The following is a 13,311-nucleotide window of genomic DNA, read 5'->3' as shown; positions in this document are numbered from 1 at the left end:
CTCCACATTAATAGATTTTTCAGATGATTCTCTCGCACACTGTACATTTCTTTAAACCAGAGAAGATCCTGCAATCTACACGTTTGTAGTACGTTTAAAATATTCAAATATATAAATAATGCGTGTTTCCATATTCCAAAAATGGAATAAGTAACAGATCAATGATTAAAAGCAGGACAGATTACACCTCTGATTGGAAACGGTCTATTATTCATTATTAAACTGACCACGTGCTAAAAATCCACAAAATCGTTTCAATGGAAAGCGGTCGTGGAAAGGAAAAGTGACATCACAAAATATGTATGATTTTTCCTCGACATAACCCAAAGCTGAGCTATTAAAGAATTATAAAACACCCTTGAAATAATGCAGTATTAACAGACAAAAACTTTCCAAGTACATAGCACAATATATCAGCAAGTTAACAATCCCATGAGAATTTCCACTTGCCAGAAGACATCTCAAATCTCTTATAAAGCTGTCAGTGTTTTCATAGATCGAATTTTTAAACCTGACCAAAACCACCCTTGGGTCGTATTTCCTACAAATGGCTCAGAACAAAATGCTCCTTGACATAAGGATCCCTGGAAATTATAATAGGCCAGTATGAATTATCCGTGAGCATGAACGCATCAGAGAACTGGCAGAAGCTAAATACAGAAAAAAAAAAAAAAAAAAAACAACCGCCGGCCAAGTTTCCCTACCTACCAATAACTTGGCGCCTGCCACGCTCTCCACACCAGTATAAACTATCGCTTTAATAGGTTATGCTATCCTGTAACTATATTCTATTCAAACATTTGTCGCCCAAATGTAGAATCACCAACCCTGCTAATTCTGGCAAGAGAACATTTTTTCTTTAGCTATTCCTTGGAGAAATAATGCAGTAAAGAGAATAATACAAAATAAAATTTGAACATAAGCATTTCTGACACCTTATATTAGGCTTTTACAATTTTCTGGAAGTGTTTTTGTACCACGAAACAGCTTGTCAGGAGTAAGACTCTGTATGCACAAACTTTACTGAAAACTTCTTCACATTATAAGAATGGTGATAAATTGCAAGCTCATTTTAGCAGGGCTCTCTTTACATCGAAATATTCCTTTTCTAAAATTGTAAAGCTTTGCGCTATATAAATTGATAAAGAGAAAAACTGCCACAACTGGAGATGCGTCCAATATTTGTTTAAAAATCTTAAAGTTGGCCAAAACCCGACATATAAGTAAAAACAGTCCAGTCCTCACTAAGGTCTTGAGCAAGTTTTAATTTGCCAATGTGTCATTACATGATATTTTTATATCAGACTGATCTCACCCACAAGGAGAGTCCAGTATCAAAATGACTGCAAGTTACCTCTGCATAAGAGATGCCAAGATGCATCTTACTATGTATTTTAAACACAAACGTATACATTCATATATTATGTTATCTGCCAATATTTTATGTTTTCAAACCCAGAACTGCACTTTAAATGTGCTCTTCAACACATTCATTTCTTTAAATGACCCAAAAGTGATCCTGTCCTTGTAAAACATTGCAGGGTTAAAGGAACACTATAGTCACCTAAATTACTTTAGCTAAATAAAGCAGTTTTAATGTATAGATCATTCCCCTGCAATTTCACTGCTTAATTCACTGTCATTTAGGAGTTAAATCACTTTGTTTCTGTTTATGCAGCCCTAGCCACACCTCCCGTGGCTATGATTGACAGAGCCTGCATGAAAAAAAAAATTGGTTTCACTTTCAAACAGATGTAAATTACCTTAAATAATTGTATCCCAATCTCTAAATTGAACTTTAATCACACACAGGAAGCTCTTGCAGGGTCTAGCAAGCTATTAACATAGCAGGGGATAAGAACATCTTAATTAAACAGAACTTGCAATAAAGAAAGCCTAAAAAGGGCTCTCTTTACAGGAAGTTACATAGTTACATAGTTACATAGTTACATAGTTAGATAGCTGAAAAGAGACTTGCGTCCATCAAGTTCAGCCTTCCTCACACCTGTTTTTTGCTGTTGATCCAAAAGGGAAAAAAAAAAAACAAAAAAAAAAAACCCCAGTTTGAAGCACAATTTTGCAACAAGCTAGGACAAAAAATTCCTTCTTGACCCCAGAATGGCAGTCAGATTTATCCTTGAATCAAGCAGTTATTACCCTACATTGAAAGATTATATCCTTGAATATTCTGTCTTTGCAAGTATGCATCTAGTAGCTGTTTGAACATCTGTATGGACTCTGATAAAACCACTTCTTCAGGCAGAGAATTCCACATCCTGATTGTTCTTACAGTAAAAAAACCTTTCCTTTGCCTTAGACGAAATCTTCTTTCTTCCAGTCTAAACGCATGGCCTCGTGTCCTATGTAAAGTCCGGTTTGTGAATAGATTTCCACACAATGGTTTGTATTGGCCCCGAATATATTTGTATAATGTTATCATATCCCCTCTCAGGCGACGTTTTTCTAAACTAAATAGGTTTAAATTTGTTAACCTTTCTTCATAGCTGATATGTTCCATTCCTTTTATTAATTTTGTAGCCCGCCTCTGCACTTTTTCTAGTGCCATGATATCCTTCTTTAGAACAGGTGCCCAAAATTGCACAGCATATTCAATATGTGGTCTTACCAGTGATTTATAGAGAGGCAAAATGATATTCTCGTCCCGAGAATGAATGCCCTTTTTCATGCATGACAATACCTTACTGGCCTTGGCCACTGCTGATTGACATTGCACATTGTTGCATAGTTTGTTGTCTATAACAATTCCCAAGTCCTTTTCGTGTGTTGTTATCCCTAATTCGCTTCCATTAAGGGTATACGTTGCTTGTGTATTCTTTACGCCGAAGTGCATAACTTTGCATTTTTCAACATTAAATTTCATCTGCCATTTGAGTGCCCAGTCCTCCAGTCTATCTAAATCCTTCTGCAGCAAAGTAATATCTTGCTCACATTGTATTATTTTACAAAGTTTTGTGTCATCTGCAAACACTGAAACATGACTTTCAATGCTGTCTTCAAGATCATTTATAAAAATGTTAAATAGAAGGGGTCCCAGAACAGACCCCTGAGGGACACCACTTGCCACCTCTGTCCAGCTTGAAAATTTACCATTAACGACAACTCTTTGTATTCTGTTTTTAAGCCAATGTTCTACCCAAGAACAAGCATTTTCATCGAGACCGATTTCCTTGAGTTTGAACACTAATCTTTTGTGTGGAACTGTATCAAATGCCTTGGCAAAATCCAAATAGATCACATCCACTGCAACACCCTGATCTATACTTCTACTTACTTCTTCATAGAACGCAATCAAGTTAGTTTGACATGACCTGTGCTTCATAAAACCGTGCTGATTTTTGCTGATAACCATATTCTTCTCAAGGAATTCTTGAATATTATCCCTTAATAACCTTTCAAATATTTTACCAGCCACAGAAGTTAAGCTCACAGGTCTATAATTTCCAGGCAAGGATTTTGAACCCTTTTTGAATATAGGAACCACATCTGCCTTCCTCCAATCCTCCGGAACACTTCCTGAAAGAAAAGAATCTTGAAAGATTAAAAACAGAGGTTCACTTATTTCTACACTTAGTTCCTTAAGTACACGTGGATGGATACCGTCAGGCCCTGGAGCTTTGTTTATATTAACTTTCTTTAGTTGCTGCAGCACATTGTCTTGAGTTAACCAATTACAATTATTCTGCAAGTTTTTAGTAGCAATCATTTGCACATCTATTGGCATCTGTTCTTCTTTAATATATACGGAGGAGAAATAGTTATTTAGAATTCCTGCCTTTTCTTGGTCTTCATTAACTAACACCCCCGTTTCAGTTGTAAGTGTACCTATACTTTCATTTTTGGGTTTTTTGGAATTTATGTACTTAAAAAATGCTTTGGGGTTGGTTTTGGAAGGCTGTGCAAGTCACATGCAGGGAGGTGTGACTAGGGTTCATAAACAAAGGGATTTAACTCCTAAATGGCAGAGGATTGAGCAGTAAGGCTGCAGCGGTATGTTCTATACACCAAAACTGCTTCATTAAGCTAAAGTTGTTCAGGTGACTATAGTGTCCCTTTAAGTCCAATTTTAGTGGCTGTCATACTTACAGGCACTGACTGAGTAAAACTTGATTCAATGCTAAACTGTGGGGGAGCTCAGTTGTGCGTGCGCTTGGGGTCTCCAGTGCTCCTCTATGAGGTATATTAGATTGGACATCTGCAGAGTAGGCCATACCTCATAGATACATCATCCAAGGAGGCAGATAAGTGAGCAGCACAGAGGGAGACTCAGCGCTGAAAACGGTAAGTACAGCTTCTATTGCATTATTTATATGGTTAACGAGGGGTGCTGTTTGTAAACAAGGCAGGGACATTAACCCGTTAAAGACCAAACTTCTGGAATAAAAGGGAATCATGACGTGTCACACATGCCATGTGTCCTTAAGGGGTTAAAGGATAATGAATGTATATTTGTATTCTTCCTAACACTATAGTGTAACTTTTAAGCAATGATTTGACTTACAACAGGTTGTGTAATCTCACGGCATCACAGCAGATGTAAGTTGCAGCTGCAAGAGTTTAATTTAGCCTGTCTCCCAACTGTCAGGATCGGGACAGGGATCCAACACGCAGAGTACAAACAGTAGCCAGATACGTATACCGGACCTTAGAATGGCCGGACTAACGTAAGTAGTACAGTATAGAATGGTCAAAGACAAGCCGAGGTCGAGGGTAACAGAAGACAGGTAAGCGAGAGACAAGCCGAATCAAGGGTAACAGAGATAAGCAGAGTAAGGTAAACAAGCCGGGTCAAAACCAAAAGGGATAATAGAATACACAAGCACTGAGTGACTAGAACAAGCTAGAACCACAACAGGGCAATGAGCTAATGAAAGAAGCTCTGTTAAATACCCTGTTCAGAGCAGTAACCACGCCTCCGAGGCGTCCTGATTGGTCCTGCAGGAATTGAGTGACAGGTCATTCCGGAGGAGTGTCCTGATGACAACTTCCTGCCTAGATGCTGTAAAAGGCAGTCACTCCCTCGCGGCCGGCCTTGCATGACCGGATAGACCGTGGGAAAGGGAGCCATCAGGCCGTCTGGATGGAGGAACAGCTAAGTCTCTACCTCTTTCGGAGGTAGAGACCGCAGGTACCCTGACACCAACACGGATATGGCAGAAGAGGAGTTGTAGAGACAGAAATAGCACAATTTTCTCTCCCCAGCTAATCTTCTGAGTTATCATTATAAAGAGCGGAGTAGGAATAACGGCAACCGATCATGGGCGGGCAGGACATGTACATCCCAGTGTTGCCCTTCTCAAAAAACAGTAATGTTTTACACTATCCGAGTAACAGACCTGAATTTTCTGATTACACCTATTCTGTCCATGTTTTGTGGTATATCTTCATCATTGGATTTATATAAAGAACAGTGCTCTGCCATCCGTCAGCAGGTGATCCTTAGTAAACTGTAATTTTAAAGACCACAACCTATGAAGTTTTATTCATCAAGTGTTTAAGCCTTTAAATTACATTCAAAACAACCAAAGAGAGAAAAAGAAAAATAGAAATTAATTTTCCGCAATAGAGATGGAACTTTCCTCACCAGATAAAACAAATCACATGCCAGGCTAAATAACGGACAAGGAGCAATAATGTGCAAAAGGAAGTCTGGACTAACTAAAGAGTCTACATGGAAAACACTTTATTTTTGCCTTTTTAATGAAATACAACTTCAAGATAGCATTTAAACTAGTTATGGTATGCTCCAACCTTAAAAGGGACTCTCCAAGCACAATGGCTTACTGTATTGGTTATGGCACGATCTGTGTGCAGAACCTTGGTGGGTTTTTTGTCAATATGCTTACAATCACTTTTCCAGAAATTAAGATTGAGCATTTAAAGTCTGCAAATAATTACTTCTGACCATTTCTATATAGTAATACTATATCTGAGAACATGCACTCCTACTATTGATGCACTGCCACTAATTCAGCAGAGAATCATCAGCCTCTCAGTATATGGCATTAGCACACAAAGTGTGCTCACTCCCTACAAGACCTTATATTGGTAAAGAGAAAGTAAGCTTAGCATATGTAAGCTCAAGCTGGGGCATGGGCTTTGGATTTTTGTTAAATAGAATGAACCTAGCAACAAAAGGATGAAGCATTAAAAAAAAAAAAATAAAATGATAATGATAATGAGTGAAGGCTTATACAACGTGACAAATAAAAGTCCTAATATTATGCTGAAAAGGCTAAAAGTAGTTTAGCTCCGATATATCTGTTATTTGAAATGTAGCACGGAAAACAGAATACAAAATGAAGTTGGGGAGCTTCAATCAAATGGAATATGTAGATGGGGAGCTTCAATCAAATGGAATATGTAGATGGGGAGCTTCAATCAAATGGAATATGTAGATGGGGAGCTTCAATCAAATGGAATATGTAGATAAGGAGTTTCAACAGAATGGATTATCAAGATATGGACTTCCAGATACACAAATTAAAACATGGGGATATTGAAAATAATTGATTAGAGCAAACAAACCTACACTTGACAAGTTATTGCACTGTATTTATGTCAATTTAATTAAATCCTGTAATGGTACTAGATCAGCACTCTATGACTCTACAATATACCTACCTTCTCAAGGCAGTGGGTGCATTTTTCTCAGACCCAGACAAATTATCAGCAAAGTTCCTCAAAAGGAGGGGAAACAATTATTCCAGCATTCCTCTTGCAATTTAAATGTGATTCATTGCAGCAATATTGGTGCCTATGGGAATGTTTTACACTAAATGAATGAAGTTAATTATTCCTTTGTTTCTGAACCCATGGCAGGACTTCAGATTGGATTACTAATTATTACCATAACGTATTACTAAGCAGTAAACAAAATTCTTATCAAGGACATTTGGAAAATTAGTTTTTCCTGGACATTATTCAATGTTAAATACATGATTGGCACAAATAAAAAAAAAAAAAAGTGATCTATCCATTAGTACTAGTGCAGGGTTTTCCAAACTCTGGCCCTCCAGATGTTGCTTAAAATACAATACCCATGATGATCTGGCTATCTATTTCATTCAAAAAATCAAAGACATTGTAGTTCAGCAACATCTGGAAAACCATAGTGCATTATAGAGAAGCTGCCATCCGAAAAATTGTGCAGCAACCATGTACGCTTTAAGCTAAAGGATCACTTAAATACACATATACAGCAACAAAAATATGCAAAATAAGAATACATTCAGAAAAAATATTCATCATTAAAGGCCCTGCTTAATAGGTTTGTAGCATTTGCAATGATTTTCGCCCAGACAAACAAATAACTCAGGAAGCATTTTGTTGTTATGCTAAATTGTTGTTTTTATGAGCATTTATATAGTGCCAACATATTAGTAAATGCTTTACAATGATATGAAGGAGATATTCAGAGCGGCTTTCAATGAATGAGGATTTTGCGGTCGGCAGATATACATTATTAGGTGTCTTGCTACTGGTGACATGATATTACCTTTCAGTTCAATGTATTCAGAAATTATCCCATAACCCCTGCCCAGCAGCAGCTGATTCTTACTGACAGCCCCGTTTTACAGTTTTCAACTGTAATCTGTCAATCATGCAACTGCGCATTTGCTCTGGTTCTTTCAAGGTATCTACAGAGATAAACAGCGTGAATAATCCTCGGATGGGCTTTGGAGGAAGTATATTTTGAGTATACAATGTATAACCTAAATATGATAACATGTTAAAATGACCTTGTGTATGGTCATATGTTGTTACAGTATTATAAAACAGTAGTCAGTCAAGCTGAAATTGCATTATATATAGGTTTGTCCAACAGGCATGCAATACATTCACTGCTCACAAATGAATTTACCTTCCCAGGTCACATCGTAAAGGTCTGAAACTTTAGACATTTTCTTCTCTCTAAAAAGAAGAGAAAGGAGAAAAAAAACACGAGCATTGTTAAATTCACACATTTCTCAATTTGCTGCTGGTTTATCAAGAACTTGCAAGAGGGCAACAATTCTCTCTAGGGGGACAGTCACACAAGTTAAGAGCATTTGATCTTATATTCATACTGTGTTTTTCTCCATATTCTTTATTTTAGCTAAAAAAAAAAAAAAAAATTGTAGGTGCTTTGTGCTGCATAACCCATCAATTTTTGCAAAATGTGATTGTTAGATACACAGTGCAGATAATTTCCTCTTATTGTCTACCCTTTTCCTCTTAGTATGGCTTTTAAAGGTTTTTAAACCCCAAAGTCCAGTAACCAGAGACAAATCACACAGCTCACTGTCCTTCCAATCCTAAGAATCTTGAAAGAGAGAGCCTCGGACAGGTGAGCCATTGATTGGCTGAGAGCATCGGCCAAACGGTAGCCCCCATTCACAAAACAGATTGAGAAACATATTGTACATAATTTTCTCAAGCTGCTCTGTGAATGGGGAGCTGATTGGTTTGGAGTGTCAGCTGGCTTCTTCCTTCAAGATTCTGAACAGCAGAAGGAAATAGGGCAGAGTGTTTGGATGCTCGATAGTGGACTTTGGAGTTAAATTGTTTATTAACATTACCATGGACCTCCATTCCAGTGAAGTTGTTATGATGTTCAGAGTGTTCCTTTAATACTTAATAAGTGGACAGCGACTAGCTGTGGGTCGGAGCCATGTCAGCTATTCAGCTCAAAGTGACCTCTCATTGGCTGAGGTAGGTACACACACAGAGTTGTTCTAACACGGAATTTGATTTGTGAAAAGAGGCATGGCAGTGCAGCAAGGTTAAACTCCACAAAGCTGCAATATTTTTATTTTTGCAAAACTTAAGAGATTTGAATGTGGAGAAAAATATACACAAATATGAAGCCTAACACTATAAAATAGTCTTAAAGTGTACCAGTTGTAGAAAGAACATTTATGGAATTTCATAGTAAATTAAATTGCATCTATACATTGTGATAACATAATTACTATCGAATATATAAAATGGTGGAAAGTCCTATTTAAATATAAGTCCCTACCTAACCTGTCAAACTGTTTTCCTGCACATCTCTTCCTATGCTGAAGAGATGATGAAAAAGAGAGCAGGAGAACACATCCTACTCCATAACATACCATGCAGTGTGGTTCCTACAGTTACTCTCTGACCAGCACTTCAGGCTGATGTCACGCTGTTCAAAAACCATCACACTTGCAATTAAGCCAGCTTGTTAGCATCATGGAGAAGGCTTGGCATGCTTGGGTAAGTGCCCACTAACAAAGAAGGAGAAATAGAGCATGGGCACTAGAGGTTGGAGTAACAGCAATGTAACACCTCCCATAGAGCTGCAGACATGGTGGTGCTGGACTGAAATTAAAGGGACACTACATGCACCAAAACAACTTCATTGAAATTAAGCTGTTATGGTGCCAGAAGACCCCCTCCCCCTGTAGGCTGCCTTACCTTAATGTACTCCTCTCCTGGTGGCATCCAACTTCTGAGTTTTTATAGATTAATGAGCGCGCCTGATTGGCTGAAAACGGTCAGCTGACACTCTCAGCCAATCAGCGAAACCTCTGCCTGGCAGCACTTCACGCTTCCTAAATTTGAAAATTCAGAAGCCAGATGCCGACCAGAGAGGAGTGGACATCGCCGCTGGAGGCAACTTTGTGGTTAAACGTTCGAAAATGGTTTAATCCCTGAAGGTGAGAGTGCCTCCAGGCACCATAATAACTTAATTTAGATTAAGATATTTTGGTGCCTAAAGTATCCCTGTAAGCAGTGTATCTAAAAATGTTACATTATATTTTATCTATATAGCAAAGTATATTTTCAATATCTATTGGGGTGACTTTAGTTAAAGTAAACATGTCATACCAGGCTCAATTTAAGCTGTTTTAGTGCCTAAAGGGACATTTTACAGTACCACCCCTAAACACCACATAAGGTTCTCCAGAAACAATTGCCAGTATTATCCTAAATCATATAATAATCATAATTTCTGTACTAAGGTAAGTACACTAGTCTGGCTGCCATGGCTGTGTGTCTGGGCTGTGATATAACCACTTTTTGGTTGCAAATACTACACCCCACTATCATACTCCCTGTGTGACAGCAACCACTACCGTCTTGTTCGTATATCTTTTATACCCCCCGCCTAAAAAATTAGTTTTTCATAAAGAAAGAATCTTTACGAAACTCATTTTGACTGTGTTGGAAGTTCACTGAAATACCATACCAGTCAAGAGATATACTCTGTACATTTCCTCCGCCTTACTTTTTAAGACTCTGGGAAGAGCTGCAATGTCAATGCCGACAGCCGTCACCAGTGATGAATACAGGGAATTGGCTCGATCTATGGACTATCCCGGGGTCTAGCAAGATCCTCCATAGACCTCAATGCTGTATTCTCGCGCAGCAGTAACGTCGGCTCCTGGCGCTGACCCACCGGAAAACAAGATAGCCATGTCAGCAAGGGGCAGGTTCAAGCGAGTAACTCTCACCTTTATCTGCCCTCCAGCGGCAATGTCACCGGGGGAATCTTTGCACATTCTGCAAAGTCTCCAGAAATTTGACAGTTCCACTTTAACCCCTTAAGGACCAAACTTCTGGAATAAAAGGGAATCATGACGTGTCACACACGTCATGTGTCCTTAAGGGGTTAAACCTGGGAAGTGTAAACACTAACAAGTTTATTCGCTAATCTGGATGTTGCTGGGAATTTCACAGTTTAGCCCCAAATTAAAGCTACAAACCGCCAATACGCGTTTTCCCGTTGAATTAAAACAAGATATTTTATGCAACTATTCAATATTACATTGCATGTTAAATGCTGATTCACCAAACCTGCTTTGAATTTAAACCAGAATTGTAAAATATGGCCCAAAGGCAAATAATTTGGGGAAGAGGGGGGGAGAGAAGGGGGGGGAGAGAAGAGGGGGGGAGGGAAGGGGGGGGGAGCAAAGGTCTCCAAATTCAGCTGCAGTACCAGCCATTCTATTACAATTCGGTATTTAGTGAATAACCCCACTTAGTGAGGGGTCTGTGAAACAATAAGGCTCCCAGCTATTGTAGAACTACGGATCCCATGATGCTTTGCAGACCAGATGTCCAACATGGGGTCAGAGGGCACCAGATCATAGATCATGTAGAGCACTGCTTCCAGAGATTGTCCAGTCAGAGCAAGGCTGTAATAAAGCAATGTGTGAACTGCATTCCCATCGAATACCTGTCTCAGGTCACCCGTGATCCACAATAACCCAGCGGCCAGTCCTCGATGTAATCACACAACCAATAGCCACTGTGCCAGGATAACACCGGGATACGGAGAGTGACGTCAGCCGTCGCAGCCTTGATGACGTTTGTTACAGCGTTCGAGAGAAGTCAGGCTAGTGTTAGAGCTGCCACAGCGGACTACGTTTCCCGTGATGCTCTGTCATGGATTTGGGAGGGTGGGCTTCATGGGAAATGTAGTCCATGCCCCCTGTATCCATGCCAATGCATTATAAGAATAATGCATGCCTTTTATTAGTGTGGCTATCATTTTTATTGGATTTGATAAGCTTTGGGATACTTTCAATGAGAGCACTGTGATTTAAAGAAACCACCACACAAAAAGGCATATGCAATATTTTGTTTTACATGTTGGTTCCCTTTCTTCCATCCAGGATTACCAGACCCACACAGGGTTATTTTGGGTGGAATTTCAAATATGAGACCAAAAAATAAATTAATTTAAAAAATAGATACGTTAGGGAACAAACTCTCCCAAGTTAGTTATGTCTTCTGTTCAGTTAAATATTGGCCTGAAATTTTAAATTTGCTTTTAATTCTAGACCAGTAACAATTTGGGGTTTATTTACTGAAGTTCGAAAACCACCAGTCCGAATCTGCAAACTTCCAAAATAAACAAACATATTTTACAGAATTCATAAATGTCCAGAGTTTTCAATACGGCCTCTAAATAAGCCAGTTTCTTGTCTGGATTTCAACCTGTCCAGGTGCAAAGCTGTATTCCTTAAGCTAAAATGTCCCATGGACCTAACTTAATGGATCTTGAAAGGGTTAAAATCTCTTTTCGTATTTACCCCCTTTGCAGCTGGTAGGTCACCTCCATGCGAGACTTCACGGTGATTGTGGGACCTAATGCGCATGGTGCATTAAAGCTTCCCGATAGGAAAACATTGAATCAATGCTTTCCAATGGGGAATTCAAAGACGTTAGATGTATTTATGCGAAGCACAAGGACATCCAATGAAACTCTGTTATGGAGCAGGAAGCACCTGTAGTGGCTGTCTGGAAGATAGCCACTACAGGTGGACTTAACCCTGCAATGTAAGCATTGCTATTTGTCAGATACTCCGATTTCTCAGGGGTTATACAAACATGTAAAGGTACATTATAGGCACCCAGGCCACCGCAATGAGAGATGATACTCCGGACCCCTGACGCACTTGTGTGCTTTTCTTATCAAAAAAGTGTTGATTTCTATTTAAATTGGAACTTTTATAAATAAACATTTTTACACCACCCTGGCTGTCAATCAGACAACCAGTCCTGTTACTTCCCAGTTGTTTAGCTCGGTGGAGTTTAACTCAAGGGGTAGGCAATTCCTCAGAGCACCTGCTTGGCAAAGACTTCTAATTGAGCTGTATTTGAAATTGTATTATTGGACAGCCACAGAAAGTTTTGGCTATGTTAGAAGAGAAGGGCTTTGCATAGGTTCAAAGCCTGTTTTCAGATATACCCTAGTGAAAAAGACATTATTAAATGCATGCATGTTTTCACTGGCAATGTTCATTCTAAACAGTGATTTATTTTTTGGATTTGGGAAGTGAAGTGTTCCTTTAATCAGGGCCGGCACGTCCATAAGGCGGCACAGGCGGTCGCCTTACGGCGCACCGGCAACGGGGGCGCAAGATTTCAGTGACCGGCAGGAGGGAAGCTCTCCCTCCTGCCAGGCCATCTTCTGGACCCCCGGCGCGGCGTGCGGCAGTGGTGTGATCAGACGCGGCGAGGGAGCTCTAATCTCCACGCTCTGCTCCCTCGTGCGCTGTCTGCTGATGCCGCAGGAGCGCGGCATCAGTAGACAGTCCGCGAGGGAGCATAGCGTTGAGATTAGCGCTCCCTCGCCGTGTCTGATCACACCACTGCCACACACCGCCCAGCAGCCCCACTGGACCCCAGGGAATGATTCATCATCCACACTAGCTCTCCAGGTAGGGAGGCTGGGTGGAAAATGTTTATTTATTATAATTATTAGTGAGTGTATGTGTGAGTGTGTGTATGTGTGTCTGTGAGTAAGTGTATGTGTGTCTGTGTGTGAGTGTA

The 13,311-nt window shown here is 39.6% G+C and overlaps 1 protein-coding gene and 1 long non-coding RNA gene across 2 annotated transcripts in view; one reads left to right on the top strand and one right to left on the bottom strand.

Moving 5' to 3' along the window:
- Nucleotides 1-13,311, bottom strand: part of EMC2 (ER membrane protein complex subunit 2) — a 362,465-nt gene that overhangs the window by 43,363 nt on the left and 305,791 nt on the right. The window contains exons 2-3 of the mRNA XM_063451180.1: nt 11,210-11,260; nt 7,883-7,932 (exon numbers count right to left, since the gene is read on the bottom strand). Of these exons, the coding sequence (XP_063307250.1) occupies nt 7,883-7,922 (40 nt within the window). The 5' untranslated portion in view covers nt 7,923-7,932; nt 11,210-11,260. The remainder of the gene's footprint in view (nt 1-7,882; nt 7,933-11,209; nt 11,261-13,311) is intronic.
- The window catches only part of LOC134608394 (uncharacterized), a 37,202-nt gene continuing 33,519 nt past the window's right edge, over nt 9,629-13,311 (top strand). The window contains exon 1 of the long non-coding RNA XR_010090739.1: nt 9,629-9,686. This is a non-coding gene — a long non-coding RNA (uncharacterized LOC134608394). The remainder of the gene's footprint in view (nt 9,687-13,311) is intronic.

Source organism: Pelobates fuscus, chromosome 4 (assembly GCF_036172605.1).
Source record: "Pelobates fuscus isolate aPelFus1 chromosome 4, aPelFus1.pri, whole genome shotgun sequence".
In the NCBI taxonomy this organism is placed as follows: Eukaryota; Metazoa; Chordata; class Amphibia; order Anura; family Pelobatidae; genus Pelobates; species Pelobates fuscus.
This window is presented reverse-complemented; position numbering and strand designations above follow the sequence as displayed.